At 48.4% G+C, this 12,535-nt stretch overlaps 1 protein-coding gene across 1 annotated transcript; it reads right to left on the bottom strand.

Annotated features, from left to right (window-relative positions):
- Positions 1 to 1,441: 1,441 nt before the first annotated feature.
- On the bottom strand, positions 1,442 to 5,229 carry LOC120944408 (protein ALP1-like). The gene is made up of 3 exons (XM_040358466.1): positions 4,843 to 5,229; positions 4,657 to 4,758; positions 1,442 to 2,321 (listed from the first exon to the last, which is right to left on the bottom strand). The coding sequence occupies exons 1-3, from the start codon at positions 5,055 to 5,057 to the stop codon at positions 1,442 to 1,444; spliced, it is 1,197 nt and encodes a 398-aa protein (XP_040214400.1). The 5' UTR covers positions 5,058 to 5,229.
- Between the last annotated feature and the right edge of the window lie 7,306 nt (positions 5,230 to 12,535).

Below are 12,535 nucleotides of genomic sequence, written 5' to 3'. Positions count from 1 at the left end.
AAAAGAAAGTACATAATCTCAAACAGGAAGTACCAAAATCACCATTTTGCCTATCAGTATCACACAGCAGCAAGCATGGCATCAGACCTCGGTGATACACTTTCCGTCCTGGAGACAGAGAAATTTATTAGCATGGTGAAGGAGCACACCTGCCTGTATGACATCAAGGATCCATCCTACAGTTTGAGAACAGTGCGGAGGAGGGCATGGGACAAAATTGCCTCTCAGATATATCCTAACTGGACCAAAATGGAAAATAAAGACAAAAAAGGTAAACTCCGGCGAAAAGTAAAATGAACATAAGTAGATATTATATTTGTTTTTTTTGGAAATTCAATGTTTGTATAGCCATACTAGGGGGGTGAGGAAGGGAATGTGTCCTCAATATAGTGTTCTAACCGTGTGGGAAGAGGGTAGACTGGTGGAGGTGACAGACCTGTGTCACTATCTGCAAGAGACAAAATGTGCCCGTATAATATTTGTGCTGACTGCCGTCTTGAAGTGGTTAAATAAAATATCTAGTGACACCACCTTTTGTAAGAACCTATGCTGCTGCACGAGTGTCAGGCCGGGTACACACGAACAAACATGTACGGTGAAAGCGGTCCGTCAGACCGTTTTCACCGTACATGTCTGCCAGAGGGCTTCTGTACGATGGTTGTACACACCATCGTACAGAAGTCGTGGGCGGGCCTGCCATTTAAAGGCTTCATTTAAAGGCTTCCGCGCATGCGTCGAAGGCATTCGACGCATGCGAGGGACGGCGGGCGCCTGGACATGTACGGTAGGTCTGTACTGACGACCATGTCCGAGCGGGCAGGATTCCAGCAGACGGTTTTAAAACACGTTCAGGAATATTTGCCCGCTGGGAAAAGGCCCGGCGGGCAAATGTTTGCTGGAATTCGGCCCGCTCGCGCCCACACACGACCGAACATGTATGCTGAAACTGGCCCGCGAACCAGTTTCAGCATACATGTTTGGTCGTGTGTACGGGGCCTCAGATTTGGCTGTTTGCTAGCCTTCCAATGTCCTGACGCACTATGCCCCCCATTGACACAAACAATGGGGCACTGCACTGTATTATTCAATGATAACAATGATGGTATACTATTCCACCTAGGAGGATTAGTATACCATCATTGTTATCAGTACATCAGTACATCAGTTATGTATACAGTACAGTGCCCCCATTGGGGGGATACTCCCCTTCCTAGTAACCAACAACCCTATGTTACCACTGAGGCAGGACCCGTGAGTTATTGTTCCCATCCTGACACCATGACACCGATTTAAAAAAAACCACAAAATAAAACAAACATGAGACTTCTTAATACATCAATAACATATTTTTATTTTATTTTATTACAACAGCATATGATGTATTCTTCAAAAAAATACGTCAAGCATTGACAGTCTCACAAAAAAAGAATAATATTAATAATTAAATGGAATCCAGCTGCCATGGCACCTGTCCTTCAGGAGACATAAAATATGCGGCATACTGATCCCGTACATGGGAGCCCTGCCTGTTCCCACGGACACCAGTCCACTGAGCTCTTTCCAGAGTCTCAGTAACCGGTTCTTCGAAATCGAAGCCATCGCGCTGCCTCACAAAATTGTGCAAGGCGCACGCAGCTTTGACAGCCGTGACGGCATTCGGCATGTTTAACACTATGGGAGTGTGCAGAAGCCGCCACTTATTGGCAAGTATTCCAAAAGTGCATTCAACTACTCGCCGTGCCCGGGTTAGGCGGTAGTTGAATACCCTTCTCTCCTCTGTCAAACTATGCCCCGAATAAGGCCGCAGGAGGTTTGTCCCCAAAGAAAAGGCCTCATCACCCACAAAAACACTTGGTAGTGGGGGGCCATTTGTGCCTGGGAGAGGACGGCATTGTGGTAGGTCAAGATCATCTGATCGCAGCATTTGACCAAAGTTCGAGTTTCCAAAGATGGTTGAGTCCGCGCTGCTCCCATATGACCCAATGTCTATGTAAGTAAAACAGTAGTTTGCATCTGCTACAGCCATCAATACAAAAGAGAAATATTTCTTGTAATTGAAGAATTCACTTCCACTTCTCATGGGCTTCACAATCCTAATGTGCTTCCCATCTATTGCTCCGACACAATTAGGAAAGTTGCAGCGTTGCCAGAATACCTCCGCAATCTGTGCCCATTCCTGTGCAGTAGGTTTCTTGAACACTACCTCCTGGAGAACCTCCCATATAGCAGAGCAGGTGTCACGTATAATATAACTCGCTGTCGACTTGCCTATACGGAAGGCATAATGTAGACTTCCAAGAGACTGTCCAGTTGATAAATATCTACAAAGAAAATAATATATATTATTTTATTTTGTTTTTGACAGTGAAACTGATAAAAGACAAATGGAAGAGCTTTCGTGACGCCTATGCAAGATACATGAGACTGGTAACAAGTAACAGGAGTGGATCGGCGGCATGTCACATCAAAGAATACATTCATGCTAAGGAATTAGAATTCTTGAGACCTTCATTGAGTTTGGCGAGGTAAACTATTATCTGTACTAAGGACAGTGAACGCAATTGGTATACAAAAGTTATAATAATTCATTTATATTTTCAGGACTGAAAACAGCTGGGAGGAAGCTGCTCCGACCGCCCCTGTCGCGATGGATAACAGCAGCCGAAATTCGTGTGATCAGACACTGGAGGGTCTGGAGCCGGAAAGCCAGTTGGCCAGTTCATCTCAATCTACGCCGGCAACACCTCTGGGAGAGCTGCAGACAACGCCAAGGCCGGTGCCGCGTGTAGCTGCGAGGGGGACCAAAAGAAAAGCTCCGGAATCAGATCCCAATGTGACAATGATGCTACAGATTATGTCCGAAATGAAGGACAGAATGGGTACTAATACAAATACCCCTTCATACGGAAACAAGTCGGCCCAATGTTTGGCGGAGTTAATGGACAGGGTTCCCAAAAGCCTACAAGCCGATATGCTGGCAGGTACCATACGGTACATCAACACATTTATTCCGCCTGAAGAACCCTACCTATCCCCAGAACCACCACCACCATATGGCCCCTATGCTAACCAACACCCGCAACATCTGTCAGCACCAACACTTCGTCACTTCACAGCACCACCTTTTCACAGCCACCTACCTCAACACGCACCACCTTACCCGACTCAGACGTCCACACTTTCTACCCACCCTCAACTACCAACACCACCTTCTGCATACACTTCCTCAACACTCCCTGATCCGACTTACCTGCATACGCACACTTCGACAATGTCACCTTACAGACGCCCACAGACGACACCTTCTGCCTACCATCCCACGACTTCACAAACATTTCATCTACCTACACAACCTCCTACTTACCCTTCTCGCACGACATACCCTTCCGATTACACACACCTGCCTACACTCCCACCTTACAATCCTCAACCTACACCAACACCACCACCACCACCACAACCACCAGCAACACCACCATCACGTTGGCCGCATGGTACAACATCTAGATCTGATTGGTCTAGTTTTGGCAAAGCCATAGACGCTGGCATGTCGGTGGATGACCCAGGGGAATCCCCAAGTTTCCAAAAACTGTAATGTTGTGTTATCAGACTCTAGTTCAACTGCAGTCAAATTGTGTGTTTTCTATGAGCTACGTTAGCTTAAAGTTTGTTTTTTGACCAAAAAATAAAAAAAATTAAAAATAGGATGAATATAGTTTATAATATACTTCATAAAAAAATAAAAAAATGTGGACCTTATAAAACGTGTGTTTTTTAATATTAGATGCATATACAAATATAATATTATTGGGTAATGTATGCAATAGTGTTTGTAGTGTTTGCTTTCCGCCTATCACGGAGGCCCTCTCGTCCGAGGAGAGGGCCTCCGTGATAGGCGGGATGGACGAACACTGAACACAGTGCCTCATAGGACGCTGAATGTTCCGCCTGTCACGGAACAGAAGATGTAGATGGCACGTCTTTTTGAAGACACATACGGGCAACAATCGCAAAGGTAAGGGCACGGTCTGAATGGGTCAGGTCAGGACATGTAATGGGGCACAGTCTGTCATGTAATGGGGCACAGTCTGTCATGTAATGGGGCACAGTCTGTCATGTAATGGTGGCACAGTCTGTCATGTAATGGTGGCACAGTCTGTCATGTAATGGTGGCACAGTCTGTCATGTAATGGTGGCACAGTCTGTCATGTAATGGTGGCACAGTCTGTCATGTAATGGGGCACAGTCTGTCATGTAATGGGGCACAGTCTGTCATGTAATGGTGGCACAGTCTGTCATGTAATGGAGCACAGTCTGTCATGTAATGGGGGCACAGTCTGTCATGTAATGGTGGCACAGTCTGTCATGTAATGGGGCACAGTCTGTCATGTAATGGGGCACAGTCTGTCATGTAATGGGAGCACAGTCTGTCATGTAATGGGGCACAGTCTGTCATGTAATGGGGCACAGTCTGTCATGTAATGGGGCACAGTCTGTCATGTAATGGGGCACAGTCTGTCATGTAATGGGGCACAGTCTGTCATGTAATGGTGGCACTGTGATGCGAGTCATGAATAGTAGGAAGGGGGTAGGTAGTTATACGGTGAGTATAGAATTTTGTTATGGGCACTAGAGCATCATTTTGGAACTTTTTACCTCAGTGTGATGATAAGTCGCTCCACAGGGGGTATGGAATTGCGGAAATAGGTGTCCATCCTCTGTAATCTACCGCTGAGCAGTTCTAGCAACTCATCAAAACTGTTAATAAAAATAAAAACGGTTTTTAGTGGACATGGAAAGGTACAATGTCAAAAACAATGAATACAGATAATTTTTACAAACCTTTTCATAGACATCCTGGTGTAGTCCAGGAATTTCTCCTCGTGCTCTCGCAGATCTTTATAAAGGACCCAAAACTGTCCTGTTTCTTCACGACCGGCAATAACAGGGTGGATCCAATATCTCCGTGCCCTCTTCCTTCTCCTCTGTCCCTGGTATAGCATATACGAGGTGGCAGTGACTGCTGCCATCATACATGCCATCTCATCGTCGTTCATTTTGGAATGGGAAGCACAATGATGACCCGGAAGAGGTATATTCACACAGGAAGAGGAAAATAAAAATCCTAGGATAGCAACAAGTGATGTCAGGGATGATCATTTTTCCTATTGGATTATAAGAAAAAAGACGAGGAACAAAAACGTCGGTAAACGCTGTATGCAAACGCGCGCATACGCGCATATTCGCGCGACAAAACGCCAAAAAAAAACGCCAAAAAAAACGCCTGAAAACGCCGCTATTGCCTACGCCTAGGTGTGAATGCAGCCTTATGTTGTAGATATTGTATATAGATAGCTGTTAGGTTTATTAGTTGTTCTTGTTTGCTGGAGTGGTTTATGTTTTCACTGGTTGTTGTGTATGTTTATTGGTGTATGTTCACTGTAAATAAATATCACTTAATACATATATCCTTTGTTTGGTCTCAGTACCTCTGTGTAGCTACGTGTCTGGTCACCTTAGCTGCTGATCCTGACATAATCGTAACGCCCACTAACGACCAGATCTGCTACACTTGGGGACTGAGAGCCAGTTGGTTTGGATTTTTGCTTTTCCTTTCACAATGTTGAGAGTGCAGGTTATTTGCCGTGTGCAGCTTGCAGTAGAGGATAAGGATTTGTGTCATTCACTGTGGCAGGATCTAACTGAGGAGGAGCTGCTTGGAAGCATTCTGACTGCACATGCCTTAGCCGTGGAGGGAAGATTTTTATTTGGTCAAGTACAACCTTTCATTCAGGTCTGTGCTGAGCTACTATTTCAGGTCACCTCTCAGGGCCATGATGTTTTCACTCCTCCATTTACTTTGTACCAGGCTGGATTTTTGGGATGGTTGCTGAAAAATTGTGCAGGTTCGTTTCTCCAGCAGTATGCAGCCTATTCACAGCAGGTGGTGTTGGAATGTATTGCTTCTGTGCACTGTTTAATTGAGCAATGTGAGCAAGGGAGAGACAGACTGACTTTAGTTCAACCTCTGCTACAAACTTGGTCAGAGATCATATCCCCAGTGCTAGATGAGTCACATAAGTACCCTGCCACCAGAGGGCACACTTCCCCTGTATGCAATCAATTGAAAGCTACCCCTGCAGTACCGTTACCCATGGCAACATCTCAGGCCTCTTCCTGTATTTCTGATACTCTTCCCTCTATTCCCCCTAGTACTGTTACTACCTTCCCACCATCAGCAGTACAGCCTGGTCAGAACAAGGCAACTACATGCAGTAATCCAATATCTAAGCCTAAGAAAAAGAAACAAAGTTCATCTCCTGCTCTTATATCTGTGCCACTATCCATGTTGCCTGTTGATCCTGTTCCCACCGATCCGGTGCCTGATACGATCCAGACCTCCTCAATGCAGACTGCTAATGCGATCCAGACCTCCTCAATGCAGACTGCTAATGCGATCCAGACCTCCTCCATGCAGACTGCTGATGCGATCCAGACCTCCTCCATGCAGACTGCTGATGCGATCCAGACCTCCTCCATGCAGACTGCTGATGTGATCCAGACCTCCTCCATGCAGACTGCTGATGCGATCCAGACCTCCTCCATGCAGACTGCTGATGCGATCCAGTCCTCCTCCATGCAGACTGCTGATGCGATCCAGTCCTCCTCCATGCAGACTGCTGATGCGATCCAGTCCTCCTCCATGCAGACTGCTGATGCGATCCAGTCCTCCTCCATGCAGACTGCTGATGCGATCCAGTCCTCCTCCATGCAGACTGCTGATGCGATCCAGACCTCCTCCATGCAGAGTGCTGATGCGATCCAGACCTCCTCCATGCAGAGTGCTGATGCAATCCAGACCTCCTCCATGCAGACTGCTGATGTGATCCAGACCTCCTCCATGCAGACTGCTGATGTCATCCAGTCCTCCATGTTGCCACCTGCTGATGCGATCCAGTCCTCCATGTTGCCACCTGCTGATGCGATCCAGTCCTCCATGTTGCCACCTGCTGATGCGATCCATGCCTCCTCCATGTTGCCGCCTGCTGATGCGATCCATGCCTCCTCCATGTTGCCGCCTGCTGATGCGATCCATGCCTCCTCCATGTTGCCGCCTGCTGATGCGATCCATGCCTCCTCCATGCTGCCGCCTGATGATGCGATCCATGCCTCCTCCATGCTGCCGTCTATTGCAAAGCCTGCGGCGGGTGATCTGCCATCTGTTGCCAAGCTTGCCACAGCGGGTTCCCGGGCTGCCGCTGACCAGCTGGACTATGCTGATTGCGGGGCTGCCGCCCCTCTGGACTATGCTGATTGCGGGGCTGCCACCCCTCTAGACTATGCGGATTGCGGGGCTGCCACCCCTCTGGACTATGCTGATTGCGGGGCTGCCACCCCTCTGGACTATGCTGATTGCGGGGCTGCCACCCCTCTGGACTATGCTGATTGCGGGGCTGCCACCCCTCTGGACTATGCTGATTGCGGGGCTGCCACCCCTCTGGACTATGCTGATTGCGGGGCTGCCACCCCTCTGGACTATGCTGATTGCGGGGCTGCCACCCCTCTGGACTATGCTGATTGCGGGGCTGCCACCCCTCTGGACTATGCTGATTGCGGGGCTGCCACCCCTCTGGACTATGCTGATTGCGGGGCTGCCACCCCTCCGGACTATGTCAAATTTCTACTTGCTGTTAAACTGGTCACTGATTGGGTTAAACATCAACCTAATGATGTGTCTGAAGCTTCTAAAGATCCAGTGTTATGTGGCCTAAAGGGGTTGTCTGGGTGGGTCAAGATCCCTACATTTGCTCATCCTGAGTTCTTTTTGCAGCCAGAGGATCCTGTTGTGCCAAGGCCAGGTGGTCCAGATCTCCCCTTTAAACTTGAGAGCCAAATCTACTGTTACAGCCCCGGTAGTAGAGGTCCCATGGGAAAGGACAGTGTTCCATTTGAGCTTTGTTCGGACCCAGGGGTAATCTCTGCGATCCCTGGTGCATTTGGGGACCCGAGTGGGGTAACCTATGCGCTGGGTAGACCCGAGGTACAGTGCAGAGCGGCCTCTCGTAACAGAGGGAGAGAATTCCCTGGCATCGGGGTACCTGCACAGACCAGGGACTCTGGCATTGGGCGGTCGGGTGTCCTTTGGTGTCCCGGCATTGGGACACAGGCTGCTTTTAAGAATGTACCTTTGGTGTTGCGCCTCCTCAGGGATCTGACCAACAGAGAACCCAGACAGTTTTGGGACCCCGGCGGCGGGGTTCTAACCAGGCCTTCAGACATGGACATTGGAGTGCTCAGTCAGTTTGCAGATCCTGGTGGTGGGGTCCTATGGAGCGTCCAGAGGCCGCTCCTTAAGGGGGGCAATCTGTTAGGATTAAGTTCACCTGCTGGTGGCACTATCCTGCTCTGGGCTGTTTGCTGCAGTTCCAGTGTCCACCAGTAGGTGTCTCCCAGAAGCCAGCAGGTTCTGATCAGCCACACCTGGCTCTAGCTGCCAGGTGGATATTTAAGGCTGCTCCTCCCTTCCCCCAGTGCGTTACGATTCTGGTCCCTTCCTGTCTGTCTGCTACCAGCTTGTGCCTAATAACCTGCCCTTGTCCTGTTCCATCCTGCACCCTTCTTGCCTTGTTTCATGCTCTTGTCCCCAGCCGTGTCCCTTTCCTTGCATCTCTGTTGCCTTTTCCCTTATGTTGTAGATATTGTATATAGATAGCTGTTAGGTTTATTAGTTGTTCTTGTTTGCTGGAGTGGTTTATGTTTTCACTGGTTGTTGTGTATGTTTATTGGTGTATGTTCACTGTAAATAAATATCACTTAATACATATATCCTTTGTTTGGTCTCAGTACCTCTGTGTAGCTACGTGTCTGGTCACCTTAGCTGCTGATCCTGACACCGGCGCGGTGAAGAGGCGCACCTGAATGGCCGAAAATGCCGCTCACGCATGCACACTACACAAATAAACCTCCCGCAGGTTTAAATGTACTAGCAGGCGCAGCGGCTGCTTTTTACAAAAGTCACTTTCACTTTCAACTCAGGCCGTAAATATTACACGAACACATGTCACTACACTTCCCCACATCATCCCACATCCCCCCCATAATTAACTCACTCCCAAACTCCTTCAATATACATTTGTAGATGCCGTGCGCCAGATCCATAAGGGCGCACCGTGCGCATTCAGCATTATAGTTATAGGGGTCACCCTATCAGGGACTAATTATAGCCTGAATCCCCATCGGAGCTCCAGTCACCTCTGTATATATAAGTTGATATGTCTTTAAAAGTTATGCATTGTGGGATCAGAAGTACCGGGAGATATGGACTCCATTGACACTTAGTAGGAACAGACTACACTTCCCACAATGCCCAGCATTATTGGAGCACATGACACCTCCGCACAGACTTATGGGAGAGTTTATTTAAAGACAGGGAGGAGCTGACTTCGCTCTCTCGGGACCTGCATCTTCTCCTCTGCGGAGCTGTGGAGAGCAACACAGCCGAGATGCTAGGCCTGAAGCCTGGGCCTGGATCCACCAGGAGACCGACCATCCGGAGGGAAGAAAGACCAAAGGTGCTCAGATTGTGTTCCAGGAGACCGGAGAAACTCGCCAGCTGACGATCGAAACAGTGGAGAGCCTGATACCGGAGACCATGTGTTGCGGAGCAGGGACTGATCGGCACGTCTTGGTGAAGGACTCAGGCGGATTGGCCTGTTCGGGTGAGAAGGCGCATGCCTAAACTTCAAACCCCACTTCAGCTGATAGTTTAGTGTTACTCCATAAACCGGAGCCACATGTTTGATATCTGACTGAATCTGAGAGGCCTAACAAGTTGAGAGTTATACCCGCAGAGTTAACTGACGCTCACTAGAAATCGGTTCCTTCTCATTGGTGTTCGTCACACCCAGTTTGACTGAGTTTATTCCTTCTTATACCCCTTTGGATTACAGTTTAAAAGTGCACCAACGGCTGCAACGTAAACTTTGTTCTCAGGAGACATTTGGGAGCTGTTAGAGCCAGGCCTGGCAAAGAGTTCTACATTAACTGTTCTGCAGGACTGCCCGCTGGAGGGAGCTTACGAGCAAAGATTGCCTATAGCAACGTACACCTAATGACATTACCCTTTTAGTTTAGATTGTTCTTCTTTCTTTAATTGATGATTCTCGCAAGGGCCCTTGCAGAGTCATTGTGTGTTAATACCTGTTCATCATTAATGTGTTATTCAAACCCATTTTTATCCTCTTTACCATACGCAAAGTAAAGTTACTCTTTTGGTTTGAATATTACAACTGTGTGGCGTGTGTTTACTTCCGAGAGGCGCCAACAGGAAAAAGGTATATGATCATTGCATGTTTATGTGTGCTATTGTGGCCTCAGCCAATTAGGGGTCACAATAGTCTTGCATTCATCTGGTGTGCCAAGCGAGGGTTCGAGCCAGTTAAAGGGGGTGAAACAGTTAATGAGAGTAGATCCCAAATCTAACCAGCGGCTCCTTCGGGAGTAGCGCTACACGTGGAGGCTCGTCCGGGATTTCTACTTCTCAAAAAAAGTATAAATTCCCCTCATCTTAAACTTAAACCCTCGCAAAGAGCAGCCATGGATGCTGCTGCCGCATCCAAGTGGTGTGAAGAAGAGAATGTCCCTTTGGAAACCGGCCTAGTGGTTGAGATTAAGGGAGAAGCTTGGACTGAAGAGAAACTACTCCCAGTTCTGAAAACTTTGTCCAAAGACAAGAAGCTATGGGTAATAGACATGAGGATAGATAACACAAACCCACACACATATGCCCTATGTGAATGGAGACAGGAACTTCCAGACTGCTTTAAAAACCCTAGTGTGAAGACCCTAGATAGCATAGAACTTGTTCTGATACATCCAACAAGAGAGCAAGACCGTCCTGCTTCATCTAGTGCACCGGCACCCAAAGGGGCTACAGAACAAAAGACGAAGGGGTCTGACACCACACCTATAAAGAGCATTAGCCCAGAGTTATGTGATGTTCTAGGGGAAATTGTAGCTCAGTGCAAAAAGGATTCCCCGGATTACCTGATGACAGGGTATAGGAAGCTTAGGACCTTCTCAAGGAGACATCCAGTGCCATCCTCGGAAGATGGTTTTGAAGAATGGATGGACCATGCCACCCAGGCTCTAGAAGACTGGAGAGTCCCTGAGCCGCACAAGAAACAAAGGATTATGGAAAGTCTCAGAGGACCGGCGCTAGAGGCCATACGTAATCTTAAGCTCAGTAAAGATGATTGCACTGCCCAGTATTATTTAAATGTTCTGCAGAATGTGTTCGGGAGAACACCAGTGAGCTCCACTACCAACTAGAACACTGTTTCCAGAAGAAAGGGGAGAAGTTATCCGAGTTTGTCGGCCGCCTAGATAAGATCCTACCCCAGATCTTGTTAAAGAAGGGAATAGATCCCAGAGCAGTGGATGAAGACAGGGTTCAACAAGTTATAAGGGGAGCCCAGCCTATGGATCCCATTGCTTTTCAGCTATGAACCCAACAAGGGAGTGGAGTGTTGAAATACCCTGACCTGATTCGGATCATCCGACAGGAGGAGGTCCTACTGGATCAAAAGAGCAGGCAACAACCCCCAGAGACCCCAGCACGAGTTCGGGTAGTGGCCACAGAGGACCCTAACACTCAAGTCGAGCTCTTGAGGACGCAAGTGTCCCAACTGATGGAAATGGTAGCTGCCTTAACCAGTCAAGTGGGGTTCTCCTCTTACCAAACCAGAAGGGAGGAGCCAGAGAAGCCCGCCTATGGGCCATATGTCCACCAAAGGAAACAAAAAAGGCTTACATTCTGCTTCAATTGTGGAGGGGTAGGGCATACAAGGGAAGTTTGCCCCAGCCCGACTAAGGTTAACCCTCAAATGTACAAGCCGGCGGAAAACTCCAAATGGCCCCGGTGAAGGAGTCAACCGGGAGCTCGCCTATTGTAGACAACTCCAAGATGAAGCAGAAAGAGAGACTTCCTCCAAGGCCGCCTTCTACCCCCCACTCACGTGGATGGGCGGAAGCAAGAAAAAATCCCCACAAGGGGGAAGTAAGGGTACAGGTTACGGGAAAAAAAGGAAAGACTACACCTCGAAAGTTCCCTGAAAATTTAGTGGGGCCTTCCCCGTTAGTACCCGTTCAAGTGGAAGGAATCTACACCAAATCTCTCCTGGATACCGGAGCCCAAGTGACTCAAGAGGGGGTGAGGAAGATCTGGCGGCTGGGAAGGACCCTGAAGATTTTACAACCAGGAGAAGTGACCTGCCTGAGGGCCTTGGTAAAGCTTACTTGGTCTCAGCCAGGCCCATTTCTTGTCCTTGAACCCGACCCGGTTGGACACTCAGAAGGGGTGGAAGTGATACCTGAGGTGATCCCATTGAAGGTGTTGGAGAGAAATCGTGGAAGAGTATCCATCAACATCAGGAATACCACTACCGGGCCTGTGGAAGTGCCAGCCAGAGTGCTACTGGGCCGGTTGCATCAAGCCACCCCATTCGGCCTCTCTGCTCTAGAAGAAGACAAGAAG

The sequence above is a fragment of the Rana temporaria genome, chromosome 6 (genome assembly GCF_905171775.1).
Source record: "Rana temporaria chromosome 6, aRanTem1.1, whole genome shotgun sequence".
Classification (NCBI taxonomy): domain Eukaryota; kingdom Metazoa; phylum Chordata; class Amphibia; order Anura; family Ranidae; genus Rana; species Rana temporaria.
This window is presented reverse-complemented; position numbering and strand designations above follow the sequence as displayed.

Bases quoted from the DNA above. Each gene is read 5' to 3' on its own strand.
- LOC120944408 (XM_040358466.1), bottom strand. From the start codon at position 5,057: ATGAACGACGATGAGATGGCATGTATGATGGCAGCAGTCACTGCCACC. The intron at 4,759-4,842 runs GTTTGTAAAAAT...TTTTATTAACAG, and splicing joins ACCAGGATGTCTATGAAAAG to TTTTGATGAGTTGCTAGAAC. The intron at 2,322-4,656 runs GTAAAAAGTTCC...TTTTCTTTGTAG, and splicing joins CGACTTATCATCACACTGAG to ATATTTATCAACTGGACAGT.